Source organism: Wyeomyia smithii, chromosome 3 (genome assembly GCF_029784165.1).
Source record: "Wyeomyia smithii strain HCP4-BCI-WySm-NY-G18 chromosome 3, ASM2978416v1, whole genome shotgun sequence".
Taxonomy (NCBI): Eukaryota; Metazoa; Arthropoda; class Insecta; order Diptera; family Culicidae; genus Wyeomyia; species Wyeomyia smithii.
The window spans coordinates 41311488-41331952 of NC_073696.1; the positions used below are offsets into that span (position 1 = coordinate 41311488).

The 20465-nt window shown below is 38.7% G+C and overlaps 1 protein-coding gene across 2 annotated transcripts in view; it reads right to left on the reverse strand.

Moving 5' to 3' along the window:
• The window catches only part of LOC129726682 (monocarboxylate transporter 2-like), a 112717-nt gene that overhangs the window by 70807 nt on the left and 21445 nt on the right, over positions 1-20465 (reverse strand). For both annotated transcript variants that reach the window (XM_055683650.1, XM_055683648.1), the window contains exon 2: positions 15922-17395. In XM_055683650.1, the coding sequence (XP_055539625.1) occupies positions 15922-16252 (331 nt within the window). In that variant the 5' untranslated portion in view covers positions 16253-17395. The remainder of the gene's footprint in view (positions 1-15921; positions 17396-20465) is intronic.

The following is a 20465-nucleotide window of genomic DNA, read 5'->3' on the forward strand; positions in this document are numbered from 1 at the left end:
TAAAGTTTTGATAAATAAAACCAAATGCGATGCATTTTCCCTTTGTGAAACTTGGCTTACTTCAAATATTGATCTCAACTTCCATGATTTTAATATTATTCGCCTTGATCGAGACACCCCATATGGAGGAGTACTTTTAGGGATTAAAAAGTGCTATTCTTTCTATCGTATTAACCTCCCCTCGATTTCAGGCATCGAAGTTGTCGCATGTCAAATGACAATACAAGGTAAAGAGCTTTGTATTGCCTCAATATATATTCCTCCCAGAGCACAGGTTGGGCAACGGCTGCTCTTTGATTTAATAGAACTTCTTCCCTCGCCACGTTTGATTTTGGGAGACTTCAACTCTCATGGTGTGGCTTGGGGTTCCCCTTACAATGATAACCGCTCCTCTTTAATCTATAACCTTTGCGATGACTTCGACATGACTATTTTAAACAACGGTGAAATGACACGTATCCCGAAATCTCCAGCGCGCCCAAGCGCTTTGGATCTATCCTTATGTTCGACGTCGCTACGGTTGGATTGCACATGGAAGGTAATCCTCGATCCTCACGGTAGCGACCATCTGCCTATTCTTATTTCAATTACAAACGGGTCAACTCGCATGCGACCAATTGACATTCCGTATGACCTCACACGAAATGTCGATTGGAAGTTATACGAGGAAATGATTTCAAAAGCGGTCGAATCGATTCAACATCATCCACCACTTGAAGAATACAACCTCCTCGCGGGCTTTATTCTCGACGCCGCGTTGCAGGCCCAAACGAAGAAATATCCCGGCGTAACGATCAAAGAACGGCCTCCCACTCCGTGGTGGGACCAAGAGTGCTCCGATGTCTACACGCAAAGATCCGACGCGTTTTTTGCCTTCCAGAAGGGAGGTATACCCGACGACTATATACGGTATTCGGAGCTTAATACCAAGCTTAAAAGCCTGGCTAAAGCAAAGAAATGCGGATATTGGCGTCGGTTCGTGAACGAGACGTCGAGGGAGACATCGATGAGCACTTTTTGGAACACAGCCCGAAGAATGCGGAATCGCGTAACGGTCAACGAAAGCGAGGAGTCTTCAAGTCGGTGGATATTTGATTTTGCCAGGAAAGTTTGTCCGGACTCTGCTCCTGCGCAAAACTTTGTTCGCGATACGTCTCCGGGCCACGACGCGATAGAATCACCTTTTACGATGGCAGAATTTTCAGTTGCCCTCCTGTCCTGTAACAATAACGCGCCTGGGTTAGATAGAATCAAATTCAACTTGTTGAAGAATCTACCCGGCAATGTCAAGAGGCGCTTTTTGAACTTGTTCAATAAGTTCCTGGAGCAAAACATTGTACCGCAGGATTGGAGGCAAGTGAAGGTGATCGCCATCCAAAAACCAGGGAAACCTGCTTCTGATCACAACTCTTATAGGCCGATTGCAATGCTAACCTGTATCCGGAAATTGATGGAAAAAATGATACTCCGTCGTTTAGACCATTGGGTCGAATCAAATGGTCTACTATCAGATACTCAATTTGGCTTCCGCCGCGCCAAAGGGACGAATGATTGTCTTGCGTTGCTTTCAACAGATATTCAGCTGGCGTATGCTCGCAAAGAACAAATGGCGTCTGAGTTCTTGGACATTAAGGGGGCTTTTGATTCCGTTTCTATTGACATTCTTTCGGGTAAACTTCACCGACAAGTATTTTCTCCAATTTTGAACAATTTTTTGCACAATTTGTTGTCCGAAAAGCACATGCATTTTACGCACGGCGATTTGGCAACTTTTCGCATTAGCTACATGGGTCTTCCCCAGGGCTCATGTTTAAGCCCCCTTCTTTACAACTTTTATGTAAATGACATCGACGAATGTCTGGCAAATTCATGCACGATAAGACAACTTGCAGACGACAGTGTAATCTCTGTTACAGGAGCTAAAGCTGCCGATTTGCAAGGACCATTGCAAGATACCTTGGACAATTTGTCTGCTTGGGCTTTACAGCTAGGTATCGAATTCTCTCCGGAGAAGACTGAGATAGTAGTTTTTTCTAGGAATCATGAACCTGCTCAGCTTCAAACACAACTAATGGGTAAAACGATTTCTCAGGTTTTGGTACACAAATATCTTGGTGTCTGGTTCGACTCTAAAGGCACCTGGGGTTGTCACGTGAGGTATCTGATGAAAAAATGTCAACAAAGATTGAATTTTCTTCGTACAATAACCGGACAATGGTGGGGAGCCCACCCAGGAGACCTTATAAGGCTTTACCAAACAACGATACTGTTTGTTATTGAGTACGGGTGTTTCTGCTTCCGCTCCGCAGCAAACACACATTTGATCAAACTGGAGCGAATACAATATCGTTGTTTGCGTATCGCCTTGGGTTGCATGCAATCGACCCATACGATGAGTTTGGAGATCTTAGCTGGAGTACTACCATTGAAAAACCGCTTCTGGAGCCTGTCTTCTCGTATTCTAATCAAATGTGAGGTCTTGAACCGTCCCGTGATTGAAAATTTTGAAAGGTTAATCGAACTTAATTCTCAAACCCGTTTTATGACATTGTATTTCAATCACATGTCTAAAAATATTAACCCTTCTTCGAATATTCCAAATCGTGTCGACTTATCAAATACTTCTGATTCTATTGTGTTTTTCGATACATCCATGATAGAAGAAACTCGTGGAATCCCGGATCATTTACGCGTGCAGCAGATCCCTAAAATTTTTTCCAATAAATATCGAAACATCAACTGCGACAATATGTACTACACTGACGGATCACTTCTTGATGGGTCCACTGGCTTCGGTATCTTCAATAACAATTTAACCGTCTCCCATAAGCTCGATAATCCTGCTTCTGTTTACGTCGCAGAATTAGCTGCAATTCAGTACACCCTAGGGATTATCGAAAAAATGCCCACGGACCATTATTTCATCTTTACGGACAGTCTCAGTTCCATTGAGGCTCTCCGATCGATGAAAGATGTTAAGCACTCTCCGTATTTCCTGGGGAAAATACGGGAACATCTGAGTGCTTTATCCGAAAAATCTACTCAGATTACCTTAGCGTGGGTCCCTTCTCACTGCTCGATACCGGGTAATGGGAAAGCGGACTCTTTGGCTAAGGTGGGCGCAACAAACGGTGATATTTATGAAAGACCAATTGCCTTTAATGAATTTTTCGCATTTGTACGTCAAAATACGATCATCAGTTGGCGAAATTCTTGGACCAAGGGGGAACTGGGAAGGTGGTTACATTCCATAATCCCCAAGATGTCGACGAACCCGTGGTTCAAGGGGTTGGATGTAGGTCGGGATTTCATTTGCGTGATGTCCCGGCTTATGTCCAATCACTATAGATTTGACGCGCATCTTCGTCGTGTTGGGCTCGGGGAGAGTGGTATCTGTGCCTGTGGTGAAGGTTATCACGACGTAGAGCACGTTGTTTGGTCATGCCCTGTACACCGTGACGCCAGGTCTAGATTAATAGCTTCCCTGCAGGCCGAAGGTAGGCAGCCGGCTGTTTCTGTTCGTGATGTCTTGGCGAGCCGTGACCTATCCTACATGTCCCTTATATACGTTTTCCTGAAATCCATCCACGCCCCAGTTTAGTCCTATCCCCTTCCGCCTACATCCAACCAAACGACAAGAACACGTAAAGACCCCGGATCCGGAAACAGCAATCAGACCCGCACGATACTCTCAAGGCCCGATGGAAACAACCCAATATGCCAGTCCGTAATATCTTGGCCCAGCAGCGGAACAAATTTAATATGCTGCTTAGCTATGGCAATGAAAATCATCAAACAGCAAACCTGTGCTTTTAATGCAAAATATTCTAGCTTTAAGTTAGATTTAGTTTCAGCTCGTAGTCGGCAGCGAGGATAAAAAATTTGCTTTTAGTTATTAAGATACTTTAGAAAGTAAGCTACCAGATATAATTGGCGCCGTTAAATATTGAATTGTATTTGTGCCGTGTCAAATAAACTATAGATGAAGAAAAAAAAAAAAAAAAACGTCGGAGGCGAAAGATTTCAAATGTCGATAACATTCCAACTATTGTCATTGGGTAGAACCACTGCACAGCAATGTTTGCTGACAGAAATAATTTATCGATGTGTAATGGCGGAGTAATAAGAAGAAGTCTACACAGCTCTGACCACCACAAGTCTCCAACGTAGCAACACGGTCGGTGTGACTTGAGATTACCCTTGAGTTTTTTTTGATTTTTTGATTTTATTTCTCCCAAGTCAATGATCGTCATGGCGCATAGCAATTTATATTACTGAATGAAAATAAAAAGTATTCGTGATCAAGAAATACTGAATAATTTAATGGGAAGAGTTCTAAAATAAAATTAAAATTCTTAACCCTCTAGTGCCCAGTGCCGCCTCTAGACGGTCTTCAGTTGAACCTCTAAAAAGCTTCAATAAGAACTTTAAAAATGTTTATAAAGCTTCATAGAGATTTTTTCGAAGTCCGTCTAAAAATTAATTTGGGCACTAGAGGGTTAAAATAAGTTTCAGTGTCTTAATGTATAAATATGAAGATTGTCGACCGTGGAAGTGCTGAGAACTTAACGGGTTAAGCATCTAAAATTCTATACTTTGACGGAATGTAGTGCATTGATAAATCATTACTGAGCTCTCTAGGAAGGGAAATGCAAAAAAGTAGGTTTTCCCATGCAAATTTTCACACAAATTTGAAATGCCAGGCGGAAACAAAACCAACTGACTTCCGATAACTTAAGGATTATTTGGGGCCCTAAATAGAACAAAAAAAACTTGGTTCTGGATTGGTGGAATCAGGTTTCATTTTTTCCTTATAACGACGCGTCACTCTCATGGATTTCTTACTTGTATAGAATTTGCTATGAGGTGTTTCATACCTGAACCAAATGTGAGATAAAATCAAACTACCAAAAAAAGTTTTGCACGCATCGCGACGCTCACAAATAATAATTTTTCAGACATGTGAACAATATGCAAAGCATTTTTAACATTATTACCGTTCCTCGAACTGATCCTAATTTTATATTTTAATATTTTGAGATACGTTAGAAATTGAAATAATTTCTTAAAATTTAATGATAAGTATGTTCTGGTCACGTGACATTGTTTTCAATAATTTTGTTGTAGAATTATTCCAAAAACAGATGTTACGCAATAGTGTTGTTAAATAAGCATTTTTCCGGTTTACGCCCATGATATTTGGAGAAGTGCTTTCATGAAAAATAGTTATCCACTTAGCAAAGAGATCTGGATATGCAAAGGAACACAGAACGCAACACCCAAAAAAATTGAATACTTATGAAACAAAATTGAAGATAGCGATTGTTTTTTATTAAGACTTTCGTAAATTTAAAATCAGTCGAGGACTTCTCAAGATTTGTAGTTGCAGTAAATTTGGCTAAGAAGTAACAATAGTTTAGCCTGCAGATAATGTCCTTTCTGAAGCCTCAAATACTACTGGGATGTCAAACTATTGAAGGGTTCTGCGTTTTGACTTATAATTGATTCAGTTAATAACACCAACCCTCTCCAAGCAAAATTAGATGTGTTGAACTCTTAGACTTCCTCAACACATTTTTGTATTCTGAGGCTGGCAGCGCCGATTTGTGCTTCCGAATCAGCATTTTAATTCAATTCAAAAATTAAAATCGTAATGTTTACAGAACAGATAACTTCAACCAAAACATAAAAAAGCTGTAAAAAACCCCACAGAAGCATATATTTTGCCAAAATTTGTTCAGGCATTTTGTTAAATGCCATCGAAATAATTGAATTAATTTGTCTTGAAGATACATTCAACCCTCAATTGGGAAACGTTGGTTGTAGCCATTAATTTCAGTCTATTTTATTAGAATTAAAATATAATTTAAAGAATCAGAAGATTATTCTGAGTTACGGCAGATCGTATCGTACAGACAGTTATAATTATTTTCGATATCGAACATTTCATGTACTACCTGTGCAATTATCATAGGTGAAAAAAGTAAAATTTTGACCGCTGTGAGCAGCGCTGCAAACTGTCACTGTCATGAAATGATTTATTTTTGAAATTCAAATCTTTGAATTTCAATTTTCAACGAACGAGCCGAGAATGAAAGAGACTTTCATCTTCAATCTGTTGACAGTAATTGTTGGCCAGCAGCATTTCTGTGGTTTCGCACACGCTGTGTTGCTTTATGCGGTTGAGAATGTAGATGATTATTTAGTTCACCGACTTCATACAAAGAATCAAATCAAATAATTTCGATATTAAATCAGACACCTTACTTCTTTCAATAAACGGATTTTCATTGAAAATTGCCACCGCTGACACTGAGGGTCATTTCCAATTGTGTCAGTGAAAATGCGGTTTTTGTCATTTTTCTTTGCAGTGTCGAAAATTTGCAGCCCTGGCTGTGAGGCACGACTTCTCGAAGTCCGATTCAATTCCGTTCGCTTCAAGCACGCTAATTTTCTAAGATCCCGAAAATAGATTTATAAATAACACAGTGCAACAATTTTTTTTACCTTGGCTTCTACATAAGATTTTTTGATGCAAAACTTAATTTATCCGAGTTTGGACATATTACAACTTAAGGGACAACAATGGCGTCATTTTTTTGGGGAGATTCGCAGTCGCAAGGTTACAGAGTCCGCCATTTGACTCAGGCCATTTGATTATCAAAGGACTTTAACATGGGTTTTTTTCTCAGGATCTCCACTACATACCCTTCCTTCAAGCTGAATTCTATAGTACCCCAGCTGACTTCCAACCAAAAAAACCCTCTTTTAATAAAACTGGTCTGAGTAACGTATAATAGTTCCCTTCAAGGAAAATGTAATTATGGCGCGGTCTTGGCTTGGAGGAACGAGGTTTCGATAAGATTAATTCCTCTAGACAAAATACAAGTCCTACTCATAATAAAAGTGACCAGAGCATTAAGTGCTTCTTTAGGGAATTATGATTGTGACGCGGTGTTGGTAGGAAGAACAAGGTTTCGATAAGACTCCTTCCTCTTGACATAATAAGTCCCAGTTAGAATTAACTTGGCCAGAGAGAAACGTTAGATTAAGTCTCACTCCAGAATATTGTAATTTGACGATATTGGTATAGTAGATCAGTGCGCTTGAAACGAAGGGCACACTCTCACACACAAGCACGTATATAAATGAAAAGCGTATCTTTCACTTCGCTAGTGATACCGCCAATAATATGAAGTGCGGAGTACTGAAAACACCTGGGCAATATCACAATAGATCAAATGTCTCTGGTCGCAGTGATGAGTCTACAAAGAGAAAAATTGGCGCCATTTTTTTAAAGCCAAATATCAAAATTCTAAGAGTTTGTGCACATAATAGCATTTTGTTACCCATCTTTAAAAAAATAGATCTCAAATTGACACGTTGCTGACATTTTCACGATTTGTGAACTGTTTTCCTTTAAATAAGGCGTAATTTGATTATCACTTTAAGATATTAGCGAATCCATTGACGCTCTACACACTTGATATTATTTTGCTCTGAGAAATATATCAAAACCATGCCAAAGATGTTTTCGTAGAATCACCGTTTTAAGCTCAGTTTTTGTTCGATTTAAGATTTTTGGTTTTTAGGATGGGTAAAAAATTGCTATTAGGTTGATTAATTCTTAGAATTTTGATATTTGGCTTTAAAAAAATGGCGTCGAAAAAATATTGAAAATTTCCAATTTCTCAAAAATTCAAAATTTGTTAAATTGAAACATGTTCAAACTCTTTGGCACCTACAATTTTTTTTTCAAATTTTTTGGAACCATACACTCTATGACATCCTATCAAAATGTAGCTTCTCTGAAACCTAACAACTTTGCCGAAGACACTATGGTGCTAGGATGTTCCTAAAATGCTATACAGTCATATCTCGATATAAGGCAACCTCGATATAACGTAACTTTTACCTCGATATAACGTAACTTTTTAAAATGTATTGAAAATGAAAATAAATGATACAGCAACTGTTTTTGGGGTAGGTATAAATTGCTTCAAAAAAATGTTTTTAGTAAGTTTTGAAACCAATGAAACCAATGCGAAAATTTTCCGAAATGGGCATAAAAAAGGTTTAAAAATACTAATAGGTAATGGGGAATAGGTTTTCACGCATCTTTCGTTAACAATTCAGTCTTGCTTCAATAAAAAATTTTTTTGTTTCTTGATGATATTTTCTTTAAATGAGCATAAGAAAGGTAAAGGTAATACTGATAGGTGATGAGAAATAGGTTTTCACGCATCTTCGAGTAACCTTTTGCATCAATTGAAAAAAACATTTTTTTTTGCTTCAGAAAATATGGGGCCATCCACATACCACGTGGACAGCTTTGGGGGGGGGGTCCATACAATTTTTTTAGAATATATATGGGCAGTTGTCCACGGAGGGAGAGGGGGGGGTCAAAATCGTTAAAAAACTGTTCACGTGGTATGTGGATGGCCCCTATGTTGGACTCGGCACCAAAATAACGATGTTCCTACGGTTCGACGACTTGGACACGACCATCACAGATTTTGCTCAAAGTTGAGAGAATTATTCATCTACTGTCACTTGGAGAAATCCCAAATTTGGTGTCGATTGGAATACCCCCCGCTCTGTGGAACCCCCCTGTTTATTGCAAAGTCACGCATTTTTTGTTCAAAATCTCTTTTGTCCTTTTCTTACAATTCATAGACGTAAGATGTCCGAAAAATACTGATAGATAAAGAAAATAAACCCGGACGTATTGCCAGATAAATTATTTTTGTATTTGAAAACTAAATTTACATTTTACGACAAATGCAGCCATTTTTATTTTTAATTTGATAATTTCATCGGCTTGGCTCATATTACCTCAGGATGATTGTTTCTTATGTGAAATTTTCCTAGCAACTCGATGAAATTATCAAATTAAAAATAAAAATGGCTGCATTTGTCGTAAAATGTAAATTTAGTTTTCGAATACAAAAATAATTTATCTGACAATACGTCCGGGTTTATTTTCTTTAAAAATCATCTATCAGTATTTTTCGAACATCTTACGTCTATGAATTGTAAGAAAAAGACAAAAGAGATTTTGAACAAAAAATGCGTGACTTTGCAATAAACAGGGGGGTTCCACAGAGCGGGGAGTATTCCAATCGACACTAAATTTGGGATTTCTCCAAGTGACAGTAGATGAATAATTCTCTCAACTTTGAGCAAAATCTGTGATGGTCGTGTCCAAGTGGCATGTACACTTCGTATGTAATGACTCATATGATTTTGGTGGTTTTCGATTTTGGTTGGTTTTCACTCTTTCAGGGACAAAAACCAGTGGAATTCAAAGTTTGGAATTACGATTAATGAGAGGATATAAACATCTCGTATATTTGATGCACCTGGCTTGTATACTTTCAATGTGCGCTTTGAAAATAAATTTTTTATCATAAATTAGTCCCAAGTACTTAACCTTGTCAGACCAACTTAAAACAACCCCGTTTATCTTGATAACGTGCTTATTGTTTGGCTTGAGGAGAGAAGCCCTAGCCTTATGGGTAAAAATTATCATTTGAGTTTTAGAAGCATTGGGAGAGATTTTCCACTTTCCAAGTAGGAAGAAAAAATATCTAAACTTTTCTGCAATCGACTGCATACGAGACATCATCCTATTAAGAGTAATTCTCTCAAACAGTTTACTTATTGAAGAAAGCAAATTGATTGGTCGATAACTTGAAACTTCAGCTGGATTCTTATCCGGCTTTAAAATTGGAGTAACTATTGCATTTTTCCATAATTTGGGAAAATATGCAATTTTGAAGCAGCTATTGAAAAATTTTACTAAAAATTCTATTGTGCTCTCAAGGAGATGTTTGATTAGTATGTTAAAGATTCCATCGTCACCATGCTTTCATGTTTTTGAAATTTTTAATATTTGATTTAATTTCATTCAAGTTAGTTTCAATTATTTCTTCAGGCAAAACATTCTGGGAAGAATTTAAATCAAATTGACATGTGACTTCATTTTCAATTGGGCTCACAAAATTCAAATTTAAATTATGAACACTCTCAAACTGCTGAGCAAGTCTTTAAGCCTTTTGTTCATTGGATACAAGAAAACGATCACCATCTTTCAAAACTGGAATAGGCTTTGAAGATTCTTAAGAATCTTCGACAGCTTCCAAAAGGGTTTTGAATATAGTTTCAATTTTTCAACTTTAGTCTCAAAATTTTGATTTCTCAGTAGAGTAAATCTATGTTTAAACTCTTTCTGTTAATCTTTTTAAATAGTTTGGAAAACAGAGTCACGAGAACGTTGTTATTGACGTCTGCGGACATTTTTCAAACGAATCAGAAGTTGAGAATTTCGTCAATTATTGGTGAATCAAATTTCACTTGAGCCCTGTGGAGCAGAACGATTTCTGGCATCAATAATTGCATATTTTAGGGCTCCTAAAGCGGAATCAATATTCACTTCGTTTTGCAAATCCAGCTCATTGTTGGCATTACTCTTAATATGAGTTTTATATCTTTCCCAATTGGCCTTGTGATAATTAAAAACAGAGCACATAGGGTTCAAAACGGATTCATCTGATACAGAAAAAGTTATTGAAAGATGGTCAGAATCAAAATCAGCATGTGTAATCAATTCACTACATACATGACTTTCATCTGTTAATCCTTTCTGCATGATATTCTCCATCCCCCTTTGCTTTTTTTTCGCGTAAGGCGTCTTTTACGACGTTCTTCACCTTGGCAGGTGTCACCACTTCGACGCCCCCCCATTCCGTTTTTGGTACTTTCGGCCTTTTCAGCTTTACGTTTCTGTTCGAGATCCATTTTTCCATTAACACTCAATTACAAAAGTACCTTATACATCCACTGACAGCTAAGACACAATATACAGGGTGTTCAATAAATTCGAATACAACTTTTCATCTTTGTGAAGATGCGTAACATGTGCATTCTGTGTATTGGTACTGGTGTCTGGCTTAAACCACAAATATAGGCTAATCGACGCGCATAGTGTCAACTTGCTGCCATTTGTTGTTTATTTACTGCGCACGATGAAAAGTACTGCGACGTCGTAGTAAAGTTCTTTCGGAGAGGGAAATGACCTGGCGATATATTCCGGCGGTTGAAATCCCAGGGAGTGAAGCGGAATTTCGTCTCATCCACCATCCGTCAGTGCCAGTGCCAGTGGGATACCGGCTCGTTTAAGGACCGAGTAAGATATGAGCCGTCAAGGTGGTAAAGGAGCTGGCTCCCCGAAAAAAGAACCGCTCGATCCGGAAGACCGCTGCTGACCTGTATGAGTCGATCAGAACTGCCCACACCATCATGACAAAGGACATGAGACACCAGTCGTACAAGAGACGCTAGGTTCACGAGGTAACGGAGGCCACAACAAAGAAGAGGTTGATATTTTAGACACACAAGTCAGGAGTCAGTGTTGTCTGGTGAGAAACTTTTTGTCTTGCAACAGCCACACAATGTCCACAATGATCGGTTGTGGGTTCGCCGTTGGTAAGCATCTCCCCGCCCCATAAACATCCCGCGGTTCCAAAGTGTCGCGTCGGTGATGGTTTGGGGCTGCATTCAGGAGTGGGAAACTCCCACTGCACAGTGATCCAATAAGGCAAAAAGTGGAACTTAATTCCGTAGCGCTTTTCACCTTCATCCTAGCCTAATAAAGTCTTCGGAACAGTTTTTGTACGAATGACCCGCATAATCGCAAATTGTCAAAAAGTATGAAAAGTTTGCTATACTAAAAATAAAAAATAACTGTTAAGAGATAGAAGAATAGTTTATTAAGCAAAGTTGTAGAAGATTCAAATATATGAAACTTTGTTGAACAAATGAAACCCCTATCTGTTTTTGGTACAAAGTTGTAAAGTATAAAACATGGAACTTACTTGAAAGTTAGTTTTTTGTACTTAACTTTTGTTAGTTGCATTTTACATGAAAAATACTAGCAATACGCTCAGAGAAATTATTAGGGCACACAAAACACACATTTCTGTCAAAGGCCATATATCTCCAGAACTTTCCCTTACAAAGTTATATCATATTTTAGCTTATTTTTTCGATAATTTCAAAAACGTATAGGTTAAAAAGGGGCAAGTGGAATCATGATGTCGATACTTTTTTTAGAAGTTAAGCTGAAGTACTATAAACTCTTTAAGGTTCCATTTGGTCCAATCCACCCATATTAGAGCACGGCGAGCATATGTCACAGTAGGTTATCATATATTCAAAATACTAACTTTTTTGTGTTGAGAGATATGGTTAATTCGGCAAAGTTTTAGAACGTGCAAAAATATGAATCTTTGCTGAACAGATAAAATTTCTATCTCCATTGGGTACAGAGTTACAGAGTATTTTCTGTAAAATGTACTTAAAAGTTAATTTATTGCACTTGACTTTTGTTAGCTACATTTTACAAGAAAACGTTGTTCTAAAGAAGCATTTGGGTATACAAAACACACGTTTTTGTTGAAGGCCACACGTCTCCAAGACTTTTCCTTACAAAGTTATAGCATATTTTAGCTTATTTTGTCGGGAACGTATAAAGTAAAAAGGGCATATAGAATCATGATGTTAATACTTTTTCTCAAAGATAATATCGCTCAGAACTGTTATAAGTTCCATCTGTCCCAATCCACCTAATCTTTATTCTATTAAGCTAGGATGAAGGTGAAAGGCGCTATGGAACTAAGTTCCACTTTTTGCCTTATTGGACCACTGTGTACTGGTGTTTTACGAGTTTATCGTTTAAACGTGAAAATCAACGCCGATGGTTTTGGTCCCGGCACTTCAAGACCTCTACGGGAAGGAGCATTACGTCTGTCAACAAAACGGTGAACAAACGGCCCACATGGCGAATAACGTCCAAGTGTAGTGTCGGAAGAATTTGACTCATTTTCTCGGTAAGCCTTTGTGGTCTTCCAATTAATCATTAATCATTAATCCCCTGGACTTTTAAGTATGGTCCTACACGCTGGCCAAGCAGAGAGACCATGAAGTGAGCCCTAAGGATTAATTCAAGAAACTCATTTCTAAGATCTGGGACGTGATGCCGATGGACCAGATACGTGCTGCGTGCAATTTTCTTTAGAGATGTCTTTCAGTTCATTAAGCAGGCAGTATGTGAGGTAGAGAAAGAACGAAAAATAAGCGAACTGGAAATATGATACAGATTTGGAAAAATCATCCCGTTCAGTTTTTAGCACATTTTGAAAGTGTATTCCAACTCATTGAACACCCTGTAAATAAAGTGATGAGGAGTCGTCCAATGTAGTTTTGTGTGAAACGTAATATTGAGTGTTAAAATAATGTAGCATTTTGATTGCCAGACATTGTAGTTCTAAAGCATCTAAAACACTATAATTTTACGTAATGTAGTGTATTAATGAGCTCTCGAGGAAGAAAAAGTTTTCCCATTATAAAATTTTATACATATTTTATATGCAATACATCGAACATATCAAATGTGTATAAAAATATTTAGTAGACACAAGCAATTGATATCCGGTAAGCTTAGAGTTCGGGGTCCTGAATGAACAAAAAAACATTGTTCTGAGAATCGATTAAGTTTACCCACACTGATGGGTATTCCCGGAGTTGGAAATGAGCTCTAGACGTTATATAAAAATTTACAAAACAGCTAAAACTGGCCAAATACCATCTAAAATCAGGATATTTAAACGGAACCGCAATGATGTTCTATGGTCGAAAATCAGATTCAGATGCCATTTTGAAATCCTCATGTTTAGGGACGTTGCGATACAATTAAACATCGATACTGAGGATCGATACCTGCATCGAGAGCAAGTACTGATATTCCGATAGTATCGAGGCTAACGTATCGATACCTAAATGTATCGTACATGTATACCAGTTCATTCAAAATATAAGTCATAATTCTTTTTTATTATTTATTCCTCAAGATAGAACGTTTAATTTTATTAAACCATTTATATAGACCATTTTACGAGACGTTTCTGAACTCAATCTATGAATGAAATTTTGACAGAAAGCTCGGAACCGCTGACATAACGCACGTAAAAGCAACATCAGCTTCAACAGCAGAATACGTGACACCTGTCAGTTCGTAAAATGGTCTATAAATTTACTGAATCTAAACACACCAGCTTCTGCCAAGAGGCCAGAAATCAACCCCAGTAGCTATTTTGAAATCCAAGATGGTGACTCCCAGTTTTTGGAAAACAGTCTTAATGGGTCAAATACTATCGAAAATGGGAGTTTCCGTTTTGCCAAGAATAAACTCCAGACGTCATTGTTAATTGTTGTATTTCAAATTATAATTGGATTAAAGCTGTGAAATGAGACGTAATGTGTGAAGTGAGTTAAGCCAAAGAGGCAGTGAAATATAAGCAATGATTCTCAATTTTGACTGATTTTGACGACACTAGTTTGTTTAACCCAAGCAATACCGGGAACGTTCAATTAGTTAAGATTAATTTCCGTAAAATTTCAATTACATATAACAATTGAACTAATCCAATAGCGTTTTTCTGTGCTGGGTCTGCATTCAGTTTCGAAAGATAGTACTTGCTGAGATTTATTTCATCTAATATATGGTGGCGAGACAGTTAGGGCTCGAAACGGTGCTATAAAATATAATGAAAGAGATGAATTCCATGTAATTTTTTACATCAGAATAATGGATCGAAATTTCAATGTTTTATGAAATAGACATTTCTAGCAAAAATTTTTGGAATTCTACGATTTTATTTCCAATTTTGTGAATTTTGCCTTATTTTCTCAAATTTCCCTATCACTATATGAAAATGATCGAAATCTCGTAAAACCTTACATACATACACATACATGCACATACAATATGCATGCATAAAAGTTTTCACTTCACGTCTGTCACTTGTATAACTTTCTAAACACAGTTAAGTATTAAAAAGATTTATTTGGTATCAACTTTGTTCATATTTGTGCTGAAGTCTCTAAGATTGTAAAAATATTCCAACCATCAAAGATGGAGAACGTTGAAGAATTGTATTTCTCGACCAGCTGCTGGGTCGCGTTCGCAATTTTTTTGTGTGGCCAGCTGTTTTCGAACAGTATAGAACTCCTTCCATCATGGTTTGGGCTAAAACAGCCTCCGACATATCCGGATAACCTTCTTGAACCGGGAGTACACTTCCGCGAACAACCCGTTAAATGTTTGAAAGCTAAGACCAATCAATAATTTAACAGTTTGATTAAACTCACTTATCTGCACGGTTTTGTTTGAGTAGGATAGAATGAACCTTTATACTTTTTCTTAGCCTTTTACTGTTCGTTTGTTGCTACTCTACACTGTTCACTGTTAAACATTGCGTGGGCATGAAACTTCCCCCTTGGAAAAGATAACGAAACTACCTAAATAATCGAACTGTTGAAATACGTGGTAAATTGGAAGCACTCTTGTGATGGAAGTTTCAATATAAAAATGGTTATTTTAATTCATTTTCAACTGTCCAAGTTTGCAGACCAATTTGGCCGTTGAATAGAAAATTTTAGGTGACACAAGTGAATTGTAACCTTTACATAAGCACACACCTACATACAAACCTTTTTTTGTCAGCCATGCCATAGCGATCACAAGACCAATCTTTCTTGAATAAGTTTCCTCAAAAACCTAACCAAAAAAGACTGGCCTTCTGACCCGGAGGTATTGGCCGTGAAGTCACGGGTTGGATGGCACAATCTCACCCCGGCTTACGGTACATTGCAAGATCGTTCCCATAAACACTAATGAGAGGCATGAATGCTAAAAAAATTATATTTATACTCTCGGACTAATTTGGATTAGTGGCACGTATTTATTGGTACTTTGTTAAAAAAGGAAATCAGTTGTTTTGACTTGTGAGAACGTAATAAATCCATTTCATTAAAGCAATTCCGTTCGATTGAATTCAGGTTAACCGCATATCGACTTACCCAGATGTGTGCCGTTTTGCGTTTGTTCCGTGGAAACGGCTGTGTGTAGATGACCGGTGCTGGTTGCTATGTGGTTAGGCCCGGCGGATCCGCCTTTTCGAAGGCTACTGTTGTGAGTGCTGCCCCGGGTCAGGGTGTTACTGGCACTACCACTGGCCAGGTGTGGATGGGATCGGTTAAGGGTCGAGCTCGCGGATGCCACCGAAGCCGAAAATCGACACCGCTGGCAACCGTTGCGGATTGGCGGTGGTCTCGGGGCTGGCGCCGGTGGAGGCGACGCGGATAGGGCCGGTGAGTCATGTCCTTCCGATGTATTATGGATGCCGAGCATTTTTTCGTCGACTTGTGTTTCTTTGTCCCGCTGGTATCGGGTCGGTGGGGAGGTGGAAGTCGCCTTGCTGGCGGTTGGACGTGGTTGTTGTTGTTGTTGTTGTTGGAACGGAAATGGGGGCTGAATGAAAGCCAGGGGTTGATACGTCAGTGGCTTATAGTGGTTGGAGGGACGGGATCGTCGGGGTAATGTCGATGGTGCCGAATTGAGGGTCTGTGATGTCGAGTAAAACTGTCCCAAGGCACCCGACGACAAACAGGTGCAGGTAAGATTGATGTTGTTATTGCAATAATAACAGTTGCTTTTACGGCCCTGTCTAGTTTGACTATACTGTCATGGGAGGGTAGAGGATCGGGGCTGGTTTTGTTGTTGGGTTTGGAAGTAGGCGTTCTGGGGAAGGTAAGGGTAGCTTCGGAACATGCACTGACTTCCGTTAAGATTGCTCAGACTAGACTGGCCATACATGTTTGTTGCGTGGGGCTAGTGTCCTGTGGAACCACCGACGGGATTTTTTTTCTCGATTTTTATAATGTTCTTTTGTCTGGCTCAAGTAGGGGTTATTTTTGTGATTGGGGTTAGGTTTAGCTTTGCAAGGTTGTGTGGTTTAACACGGCAGCATACTACCGAGCTGTCATCATCATTTTGTGCAACACTACAATTTGTATCACAGTTTCGAACGTTCAGTATCAATACCACGCACTGTAACACCGAAAAGCAAAAGCATTCCAAAATGTTGGGAATGTGTATTACGGCTGATTTATTGTACGTCACCCATTTAATTTGAATACCGTTCTCGCTCGCTTTCGGCGACAAGAATGACCCTCTTCTTCTCAACTGGGGGGCGGTGTCTTAGGTATCCTCCTAGCATTTTCTGAGCTCCCCAACCGATTCCGACGGCAGCGACAATCAGCAAAATCACTTCGTGTCGCGTTGGCATTAGCTCGTAAAGTCACGTATTTATGAATTTCCTCGCCCATTCGCCGCTGCTTCATCCTCGCCGGTTCACGAAGAAGTTGACAAGAATATTTCTTTCACTTGGATCTCGACAGATCCGCAATTTCGCCGAGCAGCTCACTGACACAGATTCACTCTGGCGCAATTTTTGACTGTTCCTTCGCAAATGCGACCGTCGTCGATGTTCGTCTGCAATGTGATGGAGAAGAAGAAGAAGAACGGGAAACTTAAGTTGTGCATCTCGATGAGAAAGTTTCGGTGTCGGAGAATAAAATTATTTATGGGTGGATAAATTTCTGTTAATGCGACGTCTACAAGGAGAGAACATGAGATTTTAATAATTCAATAAAAAGGAAATGGTCATTGGCCGAACGGTTCTGGCGCAGATTTTCTGAGTGTTGCTTCTTAACGAGCTTCGACCTTGGAAGAAATATGGAATGGTTTAGTAATAAGACATATAGCAAATAAAATGATTAACCGCAGCGGGAAATGCAGGTTATAAATGGTCACCTCACCAGTGAAATTACACAAAAACATGATTCAACCTAATCAGTTATTTTTCAACGCCATTCCATTAGCCGTTGGTTAAGAACAAGTCAATAATTTACCCCCCTCAAATATATAGATATATTTAGCTGATTACGTTCTGTGTCGGGTTCGTTCCAAGCAATAAGCACCTTGTGGTCCCAACCCAACCCGACAGGACTAGCGCCTTTCATGTTCGTTTGGTTGCCTTTCCTAAAGCGTGTACAACAGAATCTTACTCCAGAACCAGTATTCAACCCTCCATTTGCTAGCGATGTCGCTCTAAATGAAACGGAAAGTTTGACACAAATTGAAGCAAAAGTTAATGTTTTAACTTTTTGGTTCAAGATTCAAAACAGCACTCTGTATGTGTGACATAAATTTTGTTCTTTCTATGATTAAAGCATGTCGAGAGCGTTTTCTTATTTGGCTGTAATGTTCAACTTACAGACGGTCGTTGGTTAGATTAAGACAATGCAATACTTGAATGTTCTCTCAAGCGATATGCGACTAATTAACGGTCCTCGACCCGAGATCCTGAATTTTCTCGTTAGAACACTTGGTGGAAAAAGCGCACGTAGAATGACATTCGTTGCTCGGCGCATTGTTTCGGATGTGTACACGAAACATACCTATAATTTGTCTTTTGAAAAGCCGTGGAAAAGAAAAATGCAAATGGAAGTGGAAATGACGCCACTTGATACCTTTGAAAGAGAATCTTTCCACAGACCCTATTCTATCTCATACTTAGAACTTTACTCAGATTAGATTTAGTCTAGTTAATATGAAATGCATTAAGCTCTGCATCGTAGATAACATGGGTGGTATGAAGGTGTGTGGCATGCGATTTTACACATTTCCATCTTCTACTTCCAAAATCCATTTATTGGTGTTATTAATAGTTTCGTTGAAGCAAGTATAAACAATTCTTTCTTGATCCGATACACTTACACTTCTACTGCAGAATTGGGTTGGGAAAAACTTTTAATTAGATGCTGAATATTTGCCCCCTCGCTCGCCTACGGGGGCGCGCGGTTTTCCAGAAAGTTTGTTTCGCTTTTTTCTTTGCACTTCGCAAATTGATGCCACGCCAAACAACAATCATAAACTTTTAACGAAAGATGCTCTATCTAGCAGTTTCAAATGAATTTACAGGCAAATGAGCAACTGATTTACAACGGCTGAGGTTTAGGGTGAATCAACCACGCCCGTTTCGTTCACGGTCGAGAAGTTTTACGATTCTCATGCATCCAAGAGCTTACAGGTATTTTACTGTTTCATCTGGGTGAAGCTGAGACAAACTCCATTTAAAATATACATTCACGAAGTGTTACGATACCGAAATGAAAAAATGGGTCCTGAATGAAACTCACTAATGTTCTCGAGCACCTTCGTTCCTCGTTCAGTTGTTGCTAGTGAGTAAGGGAACAGGCGATAGGAAAGGTTCGACGATGGTTTTGCATGAAAAGTTTCGTAAGATGTTCAGTACACTGTGGCACGGGTGGCACGTGATGTAAAAAAAAAACCTGGAGTCCGGAGGGATTCAAATTGTTTTGTATCTGCACGTCGGTGTAAGTAGTTTAAGCACTCGTATCTTCTGTTTATCAACTTTCGACCGTCGGCAGAAAAATGTAACAACACGAACAAAAATTGGCAGTTTATTGGTATCGTTTCAACCCATCCTTCGCGGAGGTAAACCTACTTTACTTTAAGCGAAAATTATGGGAAAAAGGGTTATGATAGAACATATTTTTGCAAGAAATTCAAATTATAAAGATCATTATTTGTACAGATACTCACAAACTTTCGTATCTATATTTTGCCGGATTCGTACGTGATTGTAAGAAGAGTTTTTTAACAATTTCCAGGGCGATGAAAGCTAAGAGAAATGGATCCTTACAAAATATGAATTTGTGCAGTATGAATGTGTAATTCAACAAAAGCCGGGCAACCATTTTAATCGACCATATTTGATCCGGTTGAAACTTTGTGCAGCGGTTTCCGTAGGCTGAAGTGCCGTTTCGTGGTGTAAGTGTTATTTTGAATCATTATTAATTTATGAGAAATGTTTACGTAAGATTTATAGTGATTTCACCGAAGCCCGTTTAGAAATTAACTTGGGCACTAGAGGGTTAGATAAAAATAATTTTGTCTTTCTAAAAAAAAATTTTCACGTGAAAAAAATCTTTTGTGACGTAGGACGACGTCTAACCGCACTATGTCGAGATACATTCCGCGAAAACTAAAACCAAGATGTAACGTCGGGATGAAAGATTTCAAACGGTTATACTGATGTAACCACATGATGGATCAAAATAATCAGTGTGTCGTTAGATTGATAACATGATGGACAATTTTGTGATTCTTCAATTGTCATTGTCACTTCATTGTTAAACAGTGAAAATTGAATTAAAGTTTCAAGGTCGAATTTTCACCAACAATGTACCAATCATATGCGAGCATGCCTGGCACAGACTTCATGAATAGACACCAACTGCCTGCTGTGATATCCTGTATAGCAGTGGCGAAAAAAAATTTGACAGAATCTCCCCGTCCCAATAGGTCAACTAATGTTAGCTTCCATGAGCCTAGACTATTTTGATGTCTTGAAGGTGAAGCTTTTTCGGAGAGTTCGTAACCACCTCCACTACCAGACAGTATTACGTTGTGCTGTTAGTAAATATGTTAATGTTAATAAAACTGATGTCTTGAAGGAGAATATGATGGCACAGGC